General features: G+C 51.5%; 1 protein-coding gene across 2 annotated transcripts in view; it reads right to left on the reverse strand.

Annotated features, from left to right (window-relative positions):
• The window catches only part of TTF2 (transcription termination factor 2), a 192,744-nt gene that overhangs the window by 14,713 nt on the left and 156,453 nt on the right, over positions 1–21,578 (reverse strand). For both annotated transcript variants that reach the window (XM_088446797.1, XM_088446796.1), the window contains exons 16-21: positions 5,545–5,636; positions 4,133–4,215; positions 2,573–2,706; positions 1,897–2,067; positions 911–969; positions 440–593 (exon numbers count right to left, since the gene is read on the reverse strand). In XM_088446797.1, the coding sequence (XP_088302923.1) occupies positions 440–593; positions 911–969; positions 1,897–2,067; positions 2,573–2,706; positions 4,133–4,215; positions 5,545–5,636 (693 nt within the window). The remainder of the gene's footprint in view (positions 1–439; positions 594–910; positions 970–1,896; positions 2,068–2,572; positions 2,707–4,132; positions 4,216–5,544; positions 5,637–21,578) is intronic.

The raw sequence follows: 21,578 nt of genomic DNA on the forward strand, positions 1-21,578 counted from the left end.
TCAGAGGAGCGATATCAGCTTCTCACCCGCTCTCCATCACACACCAGCAAATAAAGTAATGCTCTATACGCACAGCGGTCAGAGGAGGGAATCAGCTTCTCACCCGCTCTCCATCACACACCAGCAAATAAAGTAACGCTCTATACGCACAGCGGTCAGAGGAGTAATATCAGCTTCTCACCCGCTCTCCATCACACACCTGCAAATAAAGTAATGCTCTATACGCACAGCGGTCAGAGGAGGGAATCAGCTTCTCACCCGCTCTCCATCACACACCAGCAAATAAAGTAACGCTCTATACGCACAGCGGTCAGAGGAGTAATATCAGCTTCTCACCCGCTCTCCATCACACACCTGCAAATAAAGTAACGTTCTATACGCACAGCGGTCGCATAACACAAAGAATCCAGAGCATTGTGGGAAATAGACCTGTTCACACCTGGGGTCCTCTGGGGTTGATGTTGAACTCCTCCACAACCTCCATCCGCTGTTTGGGATTGACGGAGCCATCGATGGTGGCGTAGGAGAGTCCAATGCGCTTTACATGTGCAGCCACAATCTTCAGCATGCCGGTCCACTGCGACACGATGACGCTGGTAACGATACACGAGAATAACCAGACCACCAACTACTCACACCACACTTATACTGGGGTCATACAACACACGTGTGTCTGCCATTACAATATCACACCACGCTTATACTGGGGTCATACAACACGTGTGTCTGCTATTACAATATCACACTTATACTGGGGTCATGCAACACACGTGTGTCTGCTATTACAATATCACACTTATACTGGGTCATACAACAGGCGTGTCTCCGCTATTACCATATCACACCTCTAATTGTTAATGCAGATAATGTATGCATAACGTATGTAACCCATAATCCACCTATTCCTTACCTCTTCTGGGGCTCAGAGCCAGCGTTTATGGTTTTCAGCTCCGAGATAAGAGAATTGATCTGGGGAGAGAAAGAGAGGGAGATATATACAGTACAGAGAGCCAGAGCTGAGTTATATACAGTACAGAGAGCCAGAGCTGAGCTATATACAGTACAGAGAGCCAGAGCTGAGCTATATACAGTACAGAGAGCCAGAGCTGAGCTATATACAGTAGAGAGCCAGAGGGAGATATCTATAGTACAGAGAACCAGAGCTGAGTTATATACAGTACAGAGAGCCAGAGGGAGATATATACACAGTACAGAGAGGCAGAGCAGAGTTATATACAGTACAGAGAGCCAGAGCTGAGCTATATACAGTACAGAGAGCCAGAGCTGAGCTATATACAGTACAGAGAGCCAGAGCTGAGCTATATACAGTAGAGAGCCAGAGGGAGATATCTATAGTACAGAGAACCAGAGCTGAGTTATATACAGTACAGAGAGCCAGAGGGAGATATATACACAGTACAGAGAGGCAGAGCAGAGTTATATACAGTACAGAGAGCCAGAGCTGAGCTATATACAGTACAGAGAGCCAGAGCTGAGTTATATACAGTACAGAGGAGCCAGAGGGAGATATATATACAGTACAGAGAGCCAGAGCTGAGTTATATATAATGTAACAGCTTTCTGCATTTCTATCACTAATACCGACATATCGGCAGACAGTACCCCCTGGGGTCCCATCTAGAGTCCCACATACACTGTATCCCCATCAGTGACAGAACTCCAACATAACACACTTAGGGGGAGAAGGGGAGGTATTACCATAGGAACCAATCACGTTTCAGTGGTTATTTTATAGCCTATACTAGATAAATGACGTCTGAAATCTGATTGGTTACTACTGACACCACCTCCATTGGTTCTCTGTATAGACAGGTTTCCCCCTATTGCACAAATGATGGTATTATGGGCGTTATGTACTAATCCTGACGCACGCACCTTTGTGCTCCGGCTCTCACTCTCAAACAGCTCAGCCTGAAACTTGGTTCCGTTCAGGGAGACGGTGGATTTGGGGTCGGGGGTCTCTAGGTGACACAGGGTCAGGGCGTTGAGCTGCTCCTCCAGGGTCAGGGTCAGCCCCTCACTTTTCAGCTCCTGTTGGTCAAGAGTCTGGGGGAGAGATGGGGGGGTCACAGTGTCATCACTCAGCCCATGGTCCGGTTACCGCACAGTGTGTATAGAGGGAAGAGGTGACTCAGTGGTTAGGAGCACAGACATAACAACACAGGGACTCGCAGTACAGCGTTCTGTATATATGTAATGTAATACATAGAAGGGAAGGATAGTAACTATAACGGCTGGAACTAGACTGAGATACACACAAAATCCCAAAATCCGTCATCCAGACATGACGTTAATATCGGGGTATATGACCCCAAAACAACTGATACGGTGCGCATCCACTAGCAGACAATGAAGGACTGCGCGATAACGGTATCGTTATCATGGAGCAGTTCATTGTACTGTGCAGAGGCCACCCTGAGCGATGTGTCGTTCAGTGCAGGCACCATCCCTCATCCCTGAGCATGGTCACCTAGAAGCCAGAGGATGAGACAGGGACAGGAGACCACAGCAGGGATGAGGATTACAGATCCGGGATTACAGGGGCACTTACCGTCCTCAGCAGAGATAGGTGACCACAGCACTGGCGGAGGCGGAGCAGCAGGGACAGGATATGTACCGTGCTGGAGCCCTGGGCGCGGGGCGCGGAGGAGAACTCAATCTCACTGGAGCCAAACTCCCGAGCAACTGTCACAATGAGAAAGACCGTCAGAGAGAGAGAGCGCGCCGGTATAAGGGGGCAGTCACAGAGAGAGAGAGCGCGCCGGTATAAGGGGGCAGTCACAGAGAGAGAGAGAGCGCGCCGGTATAAGGGGGCAGTCACAGAGAGAGAGAGCGCGCCGGTATAAGGGGGCAGTCACAGAGAGAGAGAGCGCGCCGGTATAAGGGGGCAGTCACAGAGAGAGAGAGAGAGCGCGCCGGTATAAGGGGGCAGTCACAGAGAGAGAGAGCGCGCGCTCGCTGGTATAAGGGGGCAGTCACAGAGAGAGAGAGCACGCGCGCCGGTATAAGGGGGCAGTCACAGAGAGAGAGCGCGCGCGCCGGTATAAGGGGGCAGTCACAGAGAGAGAGCGCGCACCGGTATAAGGGGACAGTCGCAGAGAGAGAGCGCGCGCGCGCCGGTATAAGGGGGCAGTCGCAGAGAGAGAGCGCGCGCCGGTATAAGGGGGCAGTCGCAGAGAGAGAGAGAGCGCGCGCGCGCCGGTATAAGGGGGCAGTCACAGAGAGAGAGAGAGCGCACTCGCGCCGGTATAAGGGGGCAGTCACAGAGAGAGAGAGCGCGCTCGCGCCGGTATAAGGGGGCAGTCACAGAGAGAGCGCGCGCGCCGGTATAAGGGGGCAGTCGCAGAGAGAGAGCGCAGGTATAAGGGGGCAGTCGCAGAGAGAGAGAGCGCGCCGGTATAAGGGGGCAGTCGCAGAGATAGAGAGCGCGCCGGTATAAGGGGGCAGTCGCAGAGAGAGAGAGCGCGCCGGTATAAGGGGGCAGTCACAGAGAGAGAGAGAGCGCGCCGGTATAAGGGGGCAGTCACAGAGAGAGAGAGCGCGCCGGTATAAGGGGGCAGTCACAGAGAGAGAGAGCGCGCCGGTACAAGGGGGCAGTCACAGAGAGAGAGAGCGCGCCGGTACAAGGGGGCAGTCACAGAGAGAGAGAGCGCGCCGGTACAAGGGGGCAGTCACAGAGAGCGCGCGCGCGCCGGTGTAAGGGGGCAGTCACAGAGAGAGAGAGCGCGCGCGCGCGCCAGTATAAGGGGGCAGTCACAGAGAGAGAGAGCGCGCGCGCGCGCGCCGGTATAAGGGGGGCAGTCGCAGAGAGAGAGAGCGCGCCGGTATAAGGGGGCAGTCACAGAGAGAGAGAGAGAGCACCGGTATAAGGGGGCAGTCACAGAGAGAGCACGCGCCGGTATAAGGGGGCAGTCAGAGAGCCGGTATAAGGGGGCAGTCAGAGAGAGAGAGCGCGCGCACCGGTACAAGGGGGCAGTCAGAGAGAGCGCCAGTACAATGGGGCAGTCACAGAGAGAGAGCGCTCCAGTATACAGAAGGGACATACAGGAACAGCAGGACTGAGTCACATGGATAATTTATGTTTCCATCACACACAAGTTTCCAGACAAACCTTTCTCGAAGGGGTTATCTGCCCCCCCAGACGGGATGTGTGACGCCCCCTCATGTCTCTTCAAGTAATTCTGCAAAGCAGATCTGTAGAAAATATAGAGGACGAGTTATTCACAAAGAGAGACGGCAACAGCATAATCTCCTTCATCGCTCAGTAACTCCCTGCCAGTCACCAGCCCCGGTACCCATCACTCCTCTCCCTGCCAGTCACCAGCCCCGGTACCCATCACTCCTCTCCCTGCCAGTCACCAGCCCCGATACCCATCACTCCTCTCCCTGCCAGTCACCAGCCCCGATACCCATCACTCCTCTCCCTGCCAGTCACCAATTCCTACAGAGAACATCTCATCACACATCATACCACACATACATCCCACACCCCATCCCACACCCCATCCCACCACACCTGTCCCTGCCAGTCACCAGCCCCGGTACCCACCACACCTGTCCCTGCCAGTCACCAGCCCCGGTACCCACCACACCTGTCCCTGCCAGTCATAGCTCCTATACCAACCACACCAATTCCTACAGAGAACATCCCATCACACATCATACCACACATACATCCCACCACACATCCCATCATACATCCCACCACACCTGTCCCTGCCTCACCAGCCCCGGTACCCACCACACCTGTCCCTGCCAGTCACCAGCCCCAGTACCCACCACACCTGTCCCTGCCAGTCATAGCTCCTATACCAACCACACCAATTCCTACAGAGAACATCCCATCACACATCATACCACACATACATCCCACACCCCATCCCACACCCCATCCCATCATACATCCCACACCCCATCCCACCACACATCCCACACCCCATCCATCCCACACCCCATCCCACCACACATCCCACACCCCATATCCAACACCCCATCCCACACCCCATATCCAACACCCCATCCCACCACACATCCCACACCCCATCCCACCACACATCCCACACCCCATCCCACCACACATCCCACACCCCATCCCACCACACATCCAACACCCCATCAGACCACACATCCAACACCCCATCCATGACATCATACATCCCACCACACATCCCATCATACATCCCACACCCCATCCCACCACACATCCCACACCCCATCCCATCATACATCCCACACCCTATCCCACCACACATTCCACACCCCATCCCACCACACCACACATCCCATCATACATCCCACCACACATCATACATCCCACACCCCATCCCATCATACATCCCACATCCCACCCCATCATACATCCCACATCCCATCCCATCATACATCCCACATCCCATCCCATCATACATCCCATCCCATCAAACATCCCACACCCCATACACATCCCATCCCTACAATACCACACATCCCACCATACCACATCACTGGCTGTAGTAACAAATGGGCTAAATCTAAGACTCTTACCTGGATCTGGCAAAGATCACGTCGTACACGGCCTGTTCCTGCTCAGACAGCGTCAACTGGTGTAAGACACAGCGACGCTGGGGGAGCGCCACCTGGGGGAGACACGGACACAGAATGTGCATAAATATTGGGACATTGACAGAATTTTCATATTTTGGCCTCTATTCACCACCACAATGGCTTTGAAATGAAACAAACAAGATGTGCTTTACCTGCAGACTTTCAGATTTAATTTGAGGGTAATTACATCCAAATCAGGTGAACGGTGTAGGAATTACAACGGTTTCTATATGTGCCTCCCACTTTTTAAGGGGTCAACAGTAATGGGACTATCAACTCAAAAGCTATTTCATGGACAGGTGTGGGCTATTCCCTCGTTATTTCATTATCAATTAAGCAGGTAAAAGGTCTGGAGTTGATTCTAGGTGTGACATTTGCATTTGGAATCAGTTGCTGTCGACTCTCAATATGAGATCCAAAGAGCTGTCACGATCAGTGAAGCAAGCCATCTTTAGGCTGAAAAATCAAAACAAACCCATCAGAGAGATAGCAAAAACATTAGGTGTGGCCAAATCAACTGTTTGGAACATATTTAAAAAGAAAGAACACACCGGAGAGCTCAGCAACACCAAAAGACCTGGAAGACCACGGAAAAACAAGAGATATGGTAAGAACTTACCTTTGTTATCTCTGTTTCTACGAAGTCCATAGGGTCCACAGGGTTGACCTTGGGGTATAGGTTGGGAACCAAATCCGGGCACCACGCAGTTAAAGCTTTTAGCTCCCAGGATGCACTTGGGTCCACTCTCCCTATAACCCCGCCCCCCAGCCAGAGGCACCTCAGATTGTAAGTAGCCAAAGGCCGGAGGAGGAGAGAAAAAGAGAGAGAAAACTGGAACACTCTAGAACCATACTCACAGAAAAGGAGACGGGAAGCCGGTGACCAGTAACACAGCCCATATGAAGCCAGGTGCGTCAGGGCGGGCGCCCTGTGGACCCTATGGACTTCGTAGAAACAGAGATAACAAAGGTAAGTTCTTACCATATCTCTTGTTTTCTACTTCAGGGTCCATAGGGGGTCCACAGGGTTGACCTTGGGGATGTCCCAAAGCAGTTCAACCAAGGGTGGGGACGCTCCTGTGCTGAGAGGAGAATCCGTCGCCAAAAAGGAAGCATCCTGAGAGGCAAAGGAAACCAATGCCTAGAACCTTAAAAAGGTATGGACAGAAGACCACGTGGACACCTAGTAAGGCAAAACAGCCGAGGCGCCACGACGAGCCGCCCACGAGGGTTACACGGCCCGAGAAAAAAACAAGCCTCAACGACAGAAATGCCCACCCATGGGTAGGCCCCTGAGGAAGACATACGAGGCCATCCAGTCAACATTTCATTATAGGCCGGCCATCGTTTCCTGTTAAAACCAGAAACCGCAGACCACCAATAAGGAGTCCGCTTACCATAAGGAACTTGAACGGATCACATAAAGCCAAAGAGGCCGGACCACAGTCCATGAGGCCACAACAGCCGAGAGGACTGGGAACTGAATGGCCATACCATAAGTTCCAGAATAATATGGAACCTAAAAACCACTTTAAGAAGAAACACAGGGCGAGAGCAACTCACACCCTGACATGATGCCCTCCAGAAGAGGGAGCCACATGAGAACGCTCCCCATTCAGACACTCTCCTGGTTGATTTAAACACCCTGAGAGAGAGAGAGAGAGAGAGCTTAAACAATAGACCATGTAATGGCTATCACAACCAGCGGTTCCATGGACTGTCCCCGGAGGGAACAAAGAACCACTACTAACTCCCCAGGAGTCCCTAGGGAGGATAAGTGGAGACATAATCCAGAAAACACTCCAAAGGATGAACTGGATACCAGAGCGGAGCAATTCCATATCTTAACCATACCGACAGTGTAGAGATCCGCACTGTCAGGAAGGCCAGGCCAAGGGTGAAACCCAAGCCAGCTGGAAGGAATGCCAGAATATCTGGAAATCCTGGACACCGGAGGATCGTATCGACAGGTACGATACCATAAGAATTATGTATGCCACAGTCCGTGGCAGATCCCAGCAAAGTCTGGCCTATCTGCTCTAAACATCTCAATGAAGACAGAGCCAGGGAAGCCCGAGGACCACAGTAGGGGCGCAGTTAAAGACAAGCGATCCAGATCCAGGGAAAAACAAGGACCCTGAGACAACAGGTCCAGATAGTGAAGCAGTAGGAACGGAGCATCGAGGAGGAGACTCCGAAAATCTTAGTACCAGTGATGTCTGGGACGACCTGGAGCCCCCAGAAGGAAAGCCCCTCCGTCTCGAATTAAACTTCCGAAGACCTCGAGGAAGAAGGGAGACCGGAGGACACAGGTACACAAAGTGGAAGGACCACTTCACTGACAAAGAGTCACTGAAGGTAGCTTCAGTACTCCTAGAGCTGGACTGTAACACCGGTAATGTGTGATCGAGTCAGAAGGCCATGGGGATCAATCCCCTCAGGGAGGCCCCCTCTGCTCACCAGGAGTTGAAACCTCTCTTGGAGAAGAGACTAGTCCCCGGGATGCACGCCGTGACGGCTGAGGAAGCCCGCTTCCCAATGGAGAGCTCCGGGAATAAACACCGCAGAGTTGGCCAGGAGAAGACCCTTGGACTATGTCAGAATGGGTGACATTCCTAACATTGCCACCCAACTACCAGTGTTGCCTAGATGGAAGCCACTGTTGTGACACTGTCGGACTGAACCTATTCAGGTTAACCGTGACAAATGGGTTAGGCCAGAGTGAAAGTCCAAGACAGCTTAAAGTATCAACAAGGTAAGTGGCAGGGCAGAAGCGACAGACGTCCAACTGCCCCGAAATGAATGCGGACCAGACACTGTCTTTAGCAAAGAACACCCTGGACGAGATGGCCATAGCCACCCGGACAGAGACCAACTCGCCTCCGTAGAAAGTATCATCGTTCGAACAGTGATCCGATGGAAAAAACTCGATCCATCTGGAGGGGAGTCAATTATGGCAAGGCCTGGAATGGAACTGAGCACATTCCACCCTACCAAAAGGTAGACACTCTGGTAGACCGCGCATCACAAAGAGTAATGACATATGTCGACTGCGTAGATATCCGCACCCTCGAAGTTGAAGAGTGGAGATCTTGTCTTACGCCAGAAAAATTCTCAGATTCTGAGAATCCAGCAGTGCTCCCAGATGAAGAAAACCCTGTGAGGGATGCAGGGAGGACTTTTCTGTGACGAGAAGAAGCCCCGGTTATCCTGACCTGGCGGTAAAGTACCTTGGTGATCCTGCTAAAAGTAGGAGACCGTCCAGAGAAAGGAGCATTCGGATACACTGAACAGGTGAACTGTCAGAAAATCCATAAAGCTGGTAAACCCCGGTGGAGTTGAGGACAGCCCCAAAAGGCAGAGCCCGAAACTTACAAGTGTTGCTGTGGCACAGCAAACCTGAACCCATGCTGATGAGAGGGCTCTGTATGTACCCGTAGGTACGTATCCTGAATACTCGGATATACCATAAAATCCCCAGGTTCCAAACATCGGATGATGGAGCATGGACGATTCCACCTGAGTCAAGGCACCGTTGGAATCTGATTCAGGGATTTGAGACAGAGTATAGGCAAAGGAGGACCAGTCGGTCACCGCCCCAAAAAGAAAGTAGAACAACCAGTCCCTCACTGAGATAGTGAGGTTGGCCGAAATAGCTCTGCTTACCACAAAGACTGTATAGCTTTCTGGGATTGTAAGGCCCTGATCAGTTCTGAAGAAGGGCCCGTGTACCAATGCCTGTGAGGAGGCTGCATGAGCAATGAGAGGCCGTTGAGAATCAGTACCTCACTCTGGAAATTCCCCAGATGTAGACCTGTCCCGTCAGGCTGAGGGTATATCCTCAGGTGTAGAAACAGGGTCGTCCGGAAGTCCAGGACTGCTCGGTACTGGATATGGTGGCCCCCGTGGAGGCCGACAGCCTAGGAAAAAACAGGCCTTTAGGCTGACCCTGAGGACAAAAAGACTTAACAGAGTTAGTCCGAATGTAGTGGGAGTAGCTAAAGACGGTATCTCCCCATTAGTGATACTGCCAATGATGCAACGATCTTGTCAAGGTCGGGACCAAACAAGAACTTCCCCCTGGAAGGAGTGTGCACCTCTGCTTTCCCATAACGCAGCCATAGGGTACTGCGGCGGATACAGATGCCGCCGAAACCCTGAAAGTTAGAAGACCGGCATCCCATGAGGTAATCCCACATATGACCACTGCATATTTTGTGAGCGGCAAAAAGATATTTGAACCTCAGACGTGTTGGAGGGGAAAAACGTCACAAAAGCATCACCATGCGATGGCCATGGTAGGACGGGCAACAGGCCCTGAAAACGAGTACATTGATTTCAGGCAAAGTTACCACCTACGGATCCGTAAAATCCGTCCAGGCCGGGATGGGAGGCGTATTAATGCCTGTAACCCGATGATTAACATACAAATCCATCCCAGAAGGGGATTTCCATTACTTGTGAGGACCCTCAGGGAATGGGAAACAGGAGGCCTTTGTGACTCCTCGTATCTGGGGACAGCCAGACTCCCGCTATGAGATCCACCCGCTGGGCAGAAAACGGGAGATGTATGATACAGGTGCAGGATCGACATTCTCTATATCCAGAATGAGCCTGGCTACCAGCCCCAAAGCAGGGATAATAATACTTGAGATCGGCTCCCCCCCATGTGAGAGGGAAAGAGCCGAATATACCATCCAGTTCACGGCAGAGCCACTGGTCAGTAACCACAGGGCGTATATCACGCCAATTAGTATTTCGTATAAAACGACATCCACCAGGGTGGCCGTTGTGGTAATCCCTGCAAGGGGAATGACAGACCGATGTGGTATCGGAGGTAATTCATGTACTGTGAAAAACCCCGGCAGGGAGCGATAGTCTGTGACACAGGGGTAAATTGCAAGAAATTGCGAGATACCCCGAGTTCAAAAGGGCAGTATGGTGAAGTAACTCCAAGCGAGTGACGACAATGGGGCCCGCCCGGCGATCCTCAAAGGAGAGGATCCTGAGAAACAACGCCCTTTAAGGGGGTCGTGCAAGGGGCCCGGCACCAGATGGTGCCGCATACGTAAACCTTTCTGAGTTAAAATCCTCCGCACTAATTCCTGCAGGCTATGACTTGCAGGATAGCAATAATGGGTGCAGTATCGTGTGCAATCTCCTGGTCAGATATATCTGACTATCTTGACGGAAATATTAAGCAGCGCCATACCGGTCCTGACTGACGCTAAGATTAGCTGCAGGGACCCATTATCAGCGTATGCAACTCACAGTTCCATCTAAAATATGGCAACGTGCAGCACGCAACAGTATGTGACAAACCTCACAGATATTAACAAATATATATATGTGAGGTCTCATAACCACCCCAGGTACACCTGTATTAGGGCAGATAAAGAAAAGGGATAGATATACACTGACAGGTGAGAGAAAAAGCAGACAGTCAGCACTAGCATAAGTCACATACAATGCAGAAAAATATATATACATACATTTGCATGACATATAATATACTGCACAATGTCGCTACATTCAACTGCCCAGATTCAGTGTCTGGGAAGGCTATAGCGCTGTGTACACTCACCCAAAATGGCCAGGTACGCAGGGGGACTGGGCTCACTGACATCCTAAGAGTTCTGCAGCACCACAGAGAGAAAATGGCCGCTGGAGACCTCAGAAGAAGCGTGGCCCGCGGAGGAAGCAGCTCAGCGACGCCAGACTGTATTATTGAAAGGCGCGCTGAGCTGAGGGGAGGAGCCGCTAGACAGGGAAGGCTTCCTCCCCTGGCTAGCAATTAACCCCCCGGGATGCCGGCTCCCGCTGCCGCTATAATCCCTGGTGGGCTGTGGACACGCGGGGTATGCCTCCATGGAGGGGGAGCCCGCCGCCACCGCTAGCGCCTCCGGTCTGTCCCCAGAGACCGGAGGCATAAGGCTGCATGTACACGCGGGTCACCGCAAGCGGCGACCACGCGACTTACCTGTCCCCGTCGATCCGGCAGCAGCCCAGGGATTCCTCCAGAGCCCGGCTAGTACAGACTCTGGGGTCCCGCTGCGATCCCCAGATCTGTACTGGCGTCGCAGCGCCGGCGGGGTGTAGGAGCGGCAGCTCAGACGTCCATTGGACAGTCTGATGCTGCCGCTCTGAAGAGTAGTAAAAAAATAATAAAACAAAACTCTTTTAAGCTTAGAGGCTGCTAAGCAGCCCCCCTGCAGTAACGGTGACCCGACTCCGGCCGGGCACCAACTTAAACTGAGGTGCCTCTGGCTGGGGGGCGGGGTTATAGGGAGAGTGGACCCAAGTGCATCCTGGGAGCTAAAAGCTTTAACTGCGTGGTGCCCGGATTTGGTTCCCAACCTATACCCCAAGGTCAACCCTGTGGACCCCCTATGGACCCTGAAGTAGAAACAACTGTGGTGGATAGAAGAATTATTTCCCTGGTGAAGAAAAACCTTCACAACAGTTGGCCAAATCAAGAACACTCTCCAGGAGGTAGGTGTATATGTGTCAAAGTCAACAATCAAGAGAAGACTTCACAAGAGTGAATATAGAGTGTTCACCACAAGATGTAAACCATTGGTGAGCCACAAAAACAGGAAGACCAGATTACAGTTTGCCAAACATCTAAAAAAGCCATTACAGTTCTGGAACAACATCCTATGGACATATGAGACAAAGATCAACTCGTACCAGAGTGATGGGAAAAGAAGAGTATGGAGAAGGAAAGGAACTGCTCATGATCCAAAACATACCACCTCATCAGTGAAGCGTGGTGGTAGTGTCATGGCGTGGGCATGTATGGCTGCCAATGGAACTGGTTCCCTTGTATTTATTGATGATGTGACTGCTGACAAAAGCAGCAGAATTAATTCTGAAGCGTTTCGGGCAATATTATATGCTCATATTCAGTCAAATGCTTCAGAACTCATTGGACGGCGCTTCACAGTGCAGATGGACAATGACCCGAAGCATACTGCAAAAGCAACCAAAGAGTTTTTTAAGGCTAAAAAACAAGAGATATGGTAATAACTTACCTTTGTTATCTCTGCTTCTACGAAGTCCATAGGGTCCACAAGGTTGACCTTGGGGGTATAGCTGGATCTGGATCCACGCAGTTAAAGTTTTGCTGCTCCCAGGATGCACTTGGGTCCGTCCTCCTCTATACCCCGCCCCAGAGCCACAGCACCTTAGTTGGTAAGCAGCTAAGGCCGGAGGAGACTAAACAGAGAGAAGGAAGACTGGAACACACAAGAAACCATACTCACAGAAATGGGAGACAGAAAACCGGTGACCAGCCACACAGCCCATATGAAGCCAGGTGAGTCAGGGCGGGCGCCCTGTGGACCCTATGGACTTCCTAACCGAAGCAGTCCGGTCCACATAGATTCTAAGCGCCCGGACCACATCTAAGGAAGTCTCACCAGCTGAAAGATCAGGGGACTGAAAAGCTGGCACAACAAGTTCCTGATTAATATGGAACTTCGAGACCACTTTGGGCAAAAACTCAGGACGAGTGCGGAGCACCGCCCTGTCCTGGAGAAAAATCAGAAAAGGAGGGCGACAGGAAAGCACCCCCAATTCTGACACCCTCCTGGCAGAAGCAATTGCCAGGAGAAAAACGGTCTTAAACGTCAGCCACTTGAGTTCCACCGACTTAAGAGGCTCAAAAGGAGGACCCTGCAAGACCCGTAGCACTACCGCCAAGTTCCAAGGAGCCACAGGAGACACGAAGGGAGGCTGGATCCTGAGAACACCTTGGAAAAAGGTGTGAACATCTGGCAGTGTAGCAATCGGTCGTTGAAACCACACGGACAAAGCAGACACATGAACCTTCAGAGAGGCAAGGCGTAAGCCAAGGTCCAAACCTGATTGAAGAAATTCCAAGAATCTGGAAACCCGGAACACCTGAGGATCATAGCTTCTGGACTCACACCACTGAAAGTAAGTGTGCCACACCCTGTGGTAAATCCGTGCGGAAGCAGGCTTGCGGGCCCTGTGCATGGTACTAATAACCGAACTCGAGAAGCCCCGAGACCTTAAGACGGCCGTCAAAGACAGCCGACCCAGATCCGGGTAAAGGCAGGACCCTTGAGACAATAGGTCCTGGCGCTGAGGAAGAAGGTACGGAGCGTTGATGGAGAGGCTCCTCAGATCGGAGTACCAAGGACGTCTGGGCCACGCTGGAGCCACCAGCATGAGCGTGCCGCCGTCCTGCTTGAATTTCCGCAGGACCCGAGACAGCAGGGATATCGGAGGAAATAGGTTAGCCAGTTGAAACGTCCATTTCACCGACAGTGCGTCCACCAGACTTGCGCCTGCGTCTCTTGTCCTTGACCCGTACACGGGCAACTTGTGATTGTGACGGGAGGCCAGCAAGTCCAGTTCCGGCAGCCCCTTTCTGTCCACGAGTAGCTGAAATACCTCAGGGTGAAGCGACCATTGCCCGGGATGCACGTCGTGACGGCTGAGGAAGTCCGCCTCCCAGTTGAGGACTCCGAGGATGAAGACTGCCGAGATTGCTGGAATGTGGCACTCCGCCCAAGCAACGATGCGAGACACCTCCGACATCGCAGCCCGACTGCGAGTTCCTCCCTGGTGGTTGATGTATGCCACCGTGGTGGCGTTGTCGGATTGAACTTGAACCGCCCTTCCTTGAAGAGCGGTGCCGGACGACTGCAGGGCCCTGTACACGGCCCGCAGTTCCAGAATGTTGGTGGGGAGAAGTGCTTCTTTCGCAGTCCAACGTCCCTGAAGTGACAACAAGCCTGTCACTGCCCCCCAACCCCGGAGACTGGCATCTGTTGTGAGCAGGTCCCAGTCCGGGATCCAAAAGGGGTGCCCTTTGACTAGATGAGCTGTCTGAAGCCACCAAGCCAAAGACTGCCAAACCTCCGGGGACAACACCAGCATCTGAGACCGGATCCGGTGATGTAAACCGTTCCATTCCGATAGAATCAGCCCCTGCAGGGGCCTGGAGTGGAACTGGGCAAACTCCACCATGTCGAATGCCACCATGGACCCCAGAACTCTCATTGACGAATGGACCGACAGTCGGCAACTGCTCAGGCAACTGTGTATCCGCAGCTGTAGGGAGGAGACCTTCTCCGGGGTCAGGAAGATCCTTTGCTGACGAGAATCCAGCAGGGCTCCCAAATGAACCATCCGCTGTGATGGAATCAGGTAGGACTTTTTCCAATTTATCAGCCACCCGTGGGCTTGCAGGCAAGCGATCGTCAGGTGGATATGTTGAAGCAGTACCTCCGGGGAGCTCTCCAGCAACAGGAGGTCGTCCAGATACGGAAGCAGCCGTACATTCTGGTTCCGAAGACGTGCGGCCATGACCGCCATAATCTTTGTGAATACCCTCGGTGCCGTGGACAGCCCAAAGGGTAGCGCCCGGAACTGAAAAGATGATGAAGGATAGCGAACCTCAGATACCGCTGGTGCGAAGGTGCTATCGGAACATGGAGGTAGGTGTCCTGGATATTCAGGGACACCATGTAATCCCCAGGTTCCATCGCCATAATGTTGGAACGTAACGTTTCCATCCTGAACTTGGGAACTCTGAGGAATTTGTTCAGAGACTTCAAGTTGAGGATAGGGCGATGAGAACCATTGTAATTCTGCACCAGAAACAGAGAAGAATAGTACCCCGTCCCTCGTTGTAATTGAGGAACGGGAACAATGACCCCTGCTTTAAGCAAGGACTCTATAGCTTCCTGAATCTGTAAAGTCTTGGTCGTATCCTGAGAAGGACTCGTGCAGAAAAACTGGTGGGGCGGTCTGTGCCGAAAAGACAGGGCGTACCCCTGGGAGACCACTTCTCGAACCCAGGCATCCGTGGTGGTATTGTGCCAGCACTGGGCAAATAGAAGAAGTCGGCCTCCCACTCTGGGGTCCCCCAGAGGGAGGCCCGTCCCATCAGGCAGAAGGTTTATCTTCCTGCTTGGAATAAGGGCGCCTGGCACTCCAGGCCTGCTTCTTGGGCTTAGAAGCGGCCTTGGTTGCCGACTGCCTCGGGAAGGACTGACCATTGGCCTTGCCCTGAACCCGAAAGGACCGAAAGGCAGAGCTCCGTACCTTGGTAGGTGCAGAAGTCGAAGGGAGGAAGGCTGATTTAGACTTAGCCAGAGTATCCACTATTTTGTCCAAGTCTGGACCAAAAAGCAACTCTCCATTAAAAGGTAAGGCCTCCAGGCCCTTTTTGGAGTCTGCCTCAGCTCTCCAAGACCTCAGCCACAAGGACCGAAGGCGCCAACACAGCTGCAGCCGACACCCTAAAGGTCAGCAGGCTTGCATCCAACGATGCTTCCCCAATGTAGGAAGCCGCATCCCTCATTTGTCCTATCAACGCTCTCTGGATCTCCGGAGCATCATCCGGAAAGTTATCCTCCAAAGCATTGGCCCAGCTCTCGATGGCCTTAGCCACCCAAGAGATGGCCATGGACGGACGGGCCACCGCCCCCGAGAGAGAGTAGATAGACTTTAAACAAGTCTCCACTTTCCTGTCCGTGGGATCTTTCAGGGAGGAGATCGACGGCAAAGGCAGCGTAGCGCTTTTAATTAAGCGGGTGACATGGGAATCCACCGCAGGCGGAGTGCAATGAGCCTCAGGAAAAGGATAGTTTGAAGCCAACCGTTTCTGCGGTTGGAACCTCTTGCTGGGCAACTGCCAGGCCCCTGCCATATGATCCGTCAACTGGTCAGACAGGGGAAAAACAGTCGAAGCTACTTTGGCCTTTTTAAAATTAGGGTACTTCGACCTGGGAGCCGGCGCATCCTCCTCTATATGAAGGATGGCCCGCACCGCCCTAACCAATGCCGGCACATTAATGGAGGACTTGGCCTCCACCTCCTGGGCCCCGGCATCCGAGCCAGAGTCTTCATGGATCTCCCCGTCATCCGAAGGCACGTCCGTGTCCGTGAACTGCGCCGCCAGTGAAGCCGAAACGGGTCACTTGGATGCCTTTGGGGGCAAATCACTGTGCAACAGACTGAAAAGCCGATGACGAAGCCGCCAGGCTCTGAACAGAGCTGGAGAGGACATCCACCCAGGGAGGGGGTACCGTTAGAGGATACCCCTGAAACGGTACCATCGACTGCTGCGGCACCGTGGGAGATTGCACGTATACAGGCAATCCCGCATAAGGACCCACAGTCTGAGACCCGGGAGGAGACTGCACCAGACGCGTCACACCCGGGGAACGGGGGATGGTAGGCTGGGGCAACGCCCTAGAAGGGACCGTAAGCCGTTCCGCGATCGCTGCCAGCACTTGCATAAACAACGCCCAGGGAGGATCCTGCGCCACCGGGGGTTTAGAGGGACCAGGTACCAGCTGGCACCGCCCGCACAGACTGTCCTGAGACAAATCCGCCCCGTCAACCCCTGCCGAACAGCGTCGGCAGGACATCAACACAGGAGCCTCGGAGCGCTCATTCTCATCATCAGACATGACACAAAAAACTTTTACAAGAAAAAAGTATCACCGAAACGAGGAAAGGCGTAAAACACCTGCGCACTCCCAAGTATGCAACACAAACAGCCCACAATATGGTACTGAGGAGCACACCGCTGTATGTGACGGACCTCACAAATACGTAGATCTATATAAGTGAGGTACACAGAAAGGAGAGGAGATCCCCCACGCACCTGCGGGCCGTAGGAGAAGGAAAGGGATAGGTATAAGCTGACAGTAAGTAGAAATAAGCACAGACAGCAGCACTAGTAATAGTCACATACCATGCAGAGAAGTTACACTCTCTGCACCTTCATCTACAATCCACCTCCCAGATTCAGTGTCTGGGAGGGCTATAGCGCTGCGAACACTGTCCTGATCAGGGGAGAGGTACGCAGGGGGACTGGTCCACTGGAAGCCTGCCTGGGAGCTCTGCGATGCTGCCTGAGGAAGATGGCCGCCGGAGAGCTCTGAGGAGGAGTGGCCGAGTGAGAACAGCCCAGCGACGCCAGCACACGAGAGAAGGCGCGCTGGGCTGAGGGGAGGAGCCGCTAAACCAGGGAAGGCTGCCTCCCCTGCTAGTACTAAACCCCTGGGGAAGCCGGTTCCCTGCCGGTCTTACACCCTGGTGGTCCAGCGGTCACGCGGGGTATGCCACAGAGGGGGGAGCCCGCCGCCGTTACTAGCGCCGCCGGTCTGTCCCCAGAGACCGGCGGCTGAAGACTGCATACTATTTCCCCCGCGCGCAGCGCGAAGCGCTGCACGCAGTTTACCTGGCCCCGTGTGTCCGGCAGCAGTCTGTGGGAGGTCCCGGAGCCACGCTAGAACTGACTCCGGGGTCCCACTGCGATCCCCAGATCAGTACTGGCATCGCAGCGCCAGCGGGGCTGTTGGAGCGGCAGCGTGGACGTACAGATGGACAGTCTGATGCTGCCGCTCTGAAGACAGTAAAAATAAATAAATAAAATCTTCTTTTCTTCTTAGAAAAAAAATAAAAATAAAGCACTACTCCAGGGTGACCCGACTCCGGCCGGGAACCAACTAAAACTGAGGTGCTGTGGCTCGGGGGCGGGGGATAGAGGACGGACGGACCCAAGTGCATCCTGGGAGCAGCAAAGCTTTAACGGCGTGGTGCCCGTGGATCCAGATCCAGCTATACCCCCAAGGTCAACCCTGTGGACCCCCTATGGACCCTGAAGTAGAAAGAGGAATATTATGCAATGGCCAAGTCAATCCCCTGACCTGAATCCGAATGAGCATGCATTTCACTTGATGAAGACAAAACTGAAGCAGGAACTGAAGACATTTGCAGTAGAGGCCTGGCAGAGCATCACCAGGGATGAAACCCAGTGTCTTGTGATGTCTATGCGTTCCAGACTTCAGGCTGTAATTGCCTGCAAAGGATTTGCAACAAAGTATTAAAAAGTGAAAGTTAGATTTAGGATTGTTTAGTTTGTCCCATTACTTTTGGCCCCTTAAAAAGTGGGAAGCACATATAGAAACCGTTGTAATTCCTGCACCGTTCACCTGATTTGGATGTAATTACCCTCAAATTAAATCTGAAAATCTGCAGGTAAATCACATCTTGTTTGTTTCATTTCAAAGCCATTGTGGTGGTGACTAGAGGCCAAAATATGAAAATTCTGTCAATGTCCCAATATTTATGGACCTGACTGCAGCAGTGATATGTGAGGACACATCTCTGTATACAGTCTCAAATCTGATAGGGTCTATGAAAATGTGTCTAAGGGGCATATTCAATTAGCTGCGATAAGTCCAGTCCTTTTAGTCTACATCGCATATTTTTGGAGAAACACACAACTCTGCGCCTTATTCAACTCCATAGGAAGCCGAAAACGCGTCCCAGCGAAATTCACACAGGTGAAAAGTCCTGTCAGATTTGGGGAAATCAGCCAGACACCCCCCAAAAGATGGACTGACATGGGAGATCACTATGGATACCCCCAAAAGCCGGTATTTGGGGCGCTTAAATGCGCTCAATTGGTGCTATTTAGCGTCTTTGCACAAGTGGTGAAGAATAGCATTTAGGAGGTTTTTTATGCAAAATTTAGTTCCAGCAAATTTGGGGTACATGAAAATGGGTGCAAGCTTGGTTAAAAATCGCTAAAGGTTATTAAAAAAAAAAAAAAGCACCTTCAACAACCACCAGCAATAAAACAAAACACCTGCGGCATAATTGGGGGGGACCCCCTGGAGTCTATTTCACTAGTTTTTAAGTTTGTTCCCCAACTTTGGACTTTTTCGCCCCCCAAAACGAAAAGTACTTTTTTGGGGTGATTTAAAGTATTGTTTAAACTTTCGACGCAGTTTACCTTTGGGGGACTGTCCCACGGCTGCAGGGGTGTCCCCGCAACTTTGCACCCCAAACCCCCAATTCTGAACTTTTTTTCACCTGCATACAAAGGCGAATCCTTTCCGCCGGTAACAAGGCGCAGACTTTTCGGACCGGCGAAAAGTCTTTGGAATTGAACACGGGGATAAGATCTCACCTAGCGACATGACGTCAACAGCGGAAACTTTTCGCCGAAAATGGCTTATGGCAGCTTATTGAGTCGCAATGTGATGTGACTAGGACGCACCAGGAGACTGTGCTGAGTAATGTGATATGTGACACCTGTATATCTGTGTGCTCCTGAGTCTGTATATGGGAGACTGCGCTGAGTAATGTGATAGGTGACTCCTGTATATCTGTGTGCTCCTGAGTCTGTATATAGGAGACTGCGCTGAGTAATGTGATATGTGACACCTGTATATCTGTGTGCTCCTGAGTCTGTATATAGGAGACTGCGCTGAGTAATGTGATATGTGACACCTGTATATCTGTGTGATCCTGAGTCTGTATATAGGAGACTGTGCTGAGTAATGTGACACCTGTATATCTGTGTGCTCCTGAGTCTGTATATAGGAGACTGCGCTGAGTAATGTGATATGTGACACCTGTATATCTGTGTGCTCCTGAGTCTGTATATAGGAGACTGCGCTGAGTAATGTGATATGTGACACCTGTATATCTGTGTGATCCTGAGTCTGTATATAGGAGACTGTGCTGAGTAATGTGATATGTGACACCTGTATATCTGTGTGCTCCTGAGTCTGTATATAGGAGACTGCGCTGAGTAATGTGATAGGTGACACCTGTATATCTGTGTGCTCCTGAGTCTGTATATAGGAGACTGCGCTGAGTAATGTGATATGTGACACCTGTATATCTGTGTGCTCCTGAGTCTGTATATAGGAGACTGCGCTGAGTAATGTGATATGTGACACCTGTATATCTGTGTGATCCTGAGTCTGTATATAGGAGACTGTGCTGAGTAATGTGATATGTGACACCTGTATATCTGTGTGCTCCTGAGTCTGTATATGGGAGACTGTGCTGAGTAATGTGATATGTGACACCTGTATATCTGTGTGCTCCTGAGTCTGTATATGGGAGACTGCGCTGAGTAATGTGATAGGTGACACCTGTATATCTGTGTGCTCCTGAGTCTGTATATAGGAGACTGTGCTGAGTAATGTGATAGGTGACACCTGTATATCTGTGTGCTCCTGAGTCTGTATATGGGAGACTGCGCTGAGTAATGTGATATGTGACACCTGTATATCTGTGTGCTCCTGAGTCTGTATATAGGAGACTGTGCTGAGTAATGTGATATGTGACCCCTGTATATCTGTGTGCTCCTGAGTCTGTATATGGGAGACTGCGCTGAGTAATGTGATATGTGACACCTGTATATCTGTGTGCTCCTGAGTCTGTATATGGGAGACTGCGCTGAGTAATGTGATGTGTGACGCCTGTATATCTGTGTGCTCCTGAGTCTGTATATAGGAGACTGTGCTGAGTAATGTGATATGTGACACCTGTATATCTGTGTGCTCCTGAGTCTGTATATAGGAGACTGTGCTGAGTAATGTGATATGTGACACCTGTATATCTGTGTGCTCCTGAGTCTGTATATGGGAGACTGCGCTGAGTAATGTGATGTGTGACACCTGTATATCTGTGTGCTCCTGAGTCTGTATATAGGAGACTGCGCTGTGTAATGTGATATGTGACACCTGTATATCTGTGTGTACCTGAGTCTGTATATGGGAGACTGCGCTGAGTAATGAGATATGTGACACCTGTATATCTGTGTGCTCCTGAGTCTGTATATAGGAGACTGTGCTGAGTAATGTGACACCTGTATATCTGTGTGTACCTGAGTCTGTATATAGGAGACTGCGCTGAGTAATGTGATATGTGACACCTGTATATCTGTGTGCTCCTGAGTCTGTATATGGAGACTGTGCTGAGTAATGTGATATGTGACACCTGTATATCTGTGTGCTCCTGAGTCTGTATATAGGAGACTGCGCTGAGTAATGTGATATGTGACACCTGTATATCTGTGTGCTCCTGAGTCTGTATATAGGAGAATGCGCTGAGTAATGTGATATGTGACACCTGTATATCTGTGTGCTCCTGAGTCTGTATATAGGAGACTGCGCTGAGTA

Source organism: Taudactylus pleione, unplaced genomic scaffold, assembly GCF_031769625.1.
Source record: "Taudactylus pleione unplaced genomic scaffold, aTauple2 ptg000405l, whole genome shotgun sequence".
Lineage (NCBI taxonomy): Eukaryota > Metazoa > Chordata > Amphibia > Anura > Myobatrachidae > Taudactylus > Taudactylus pleione.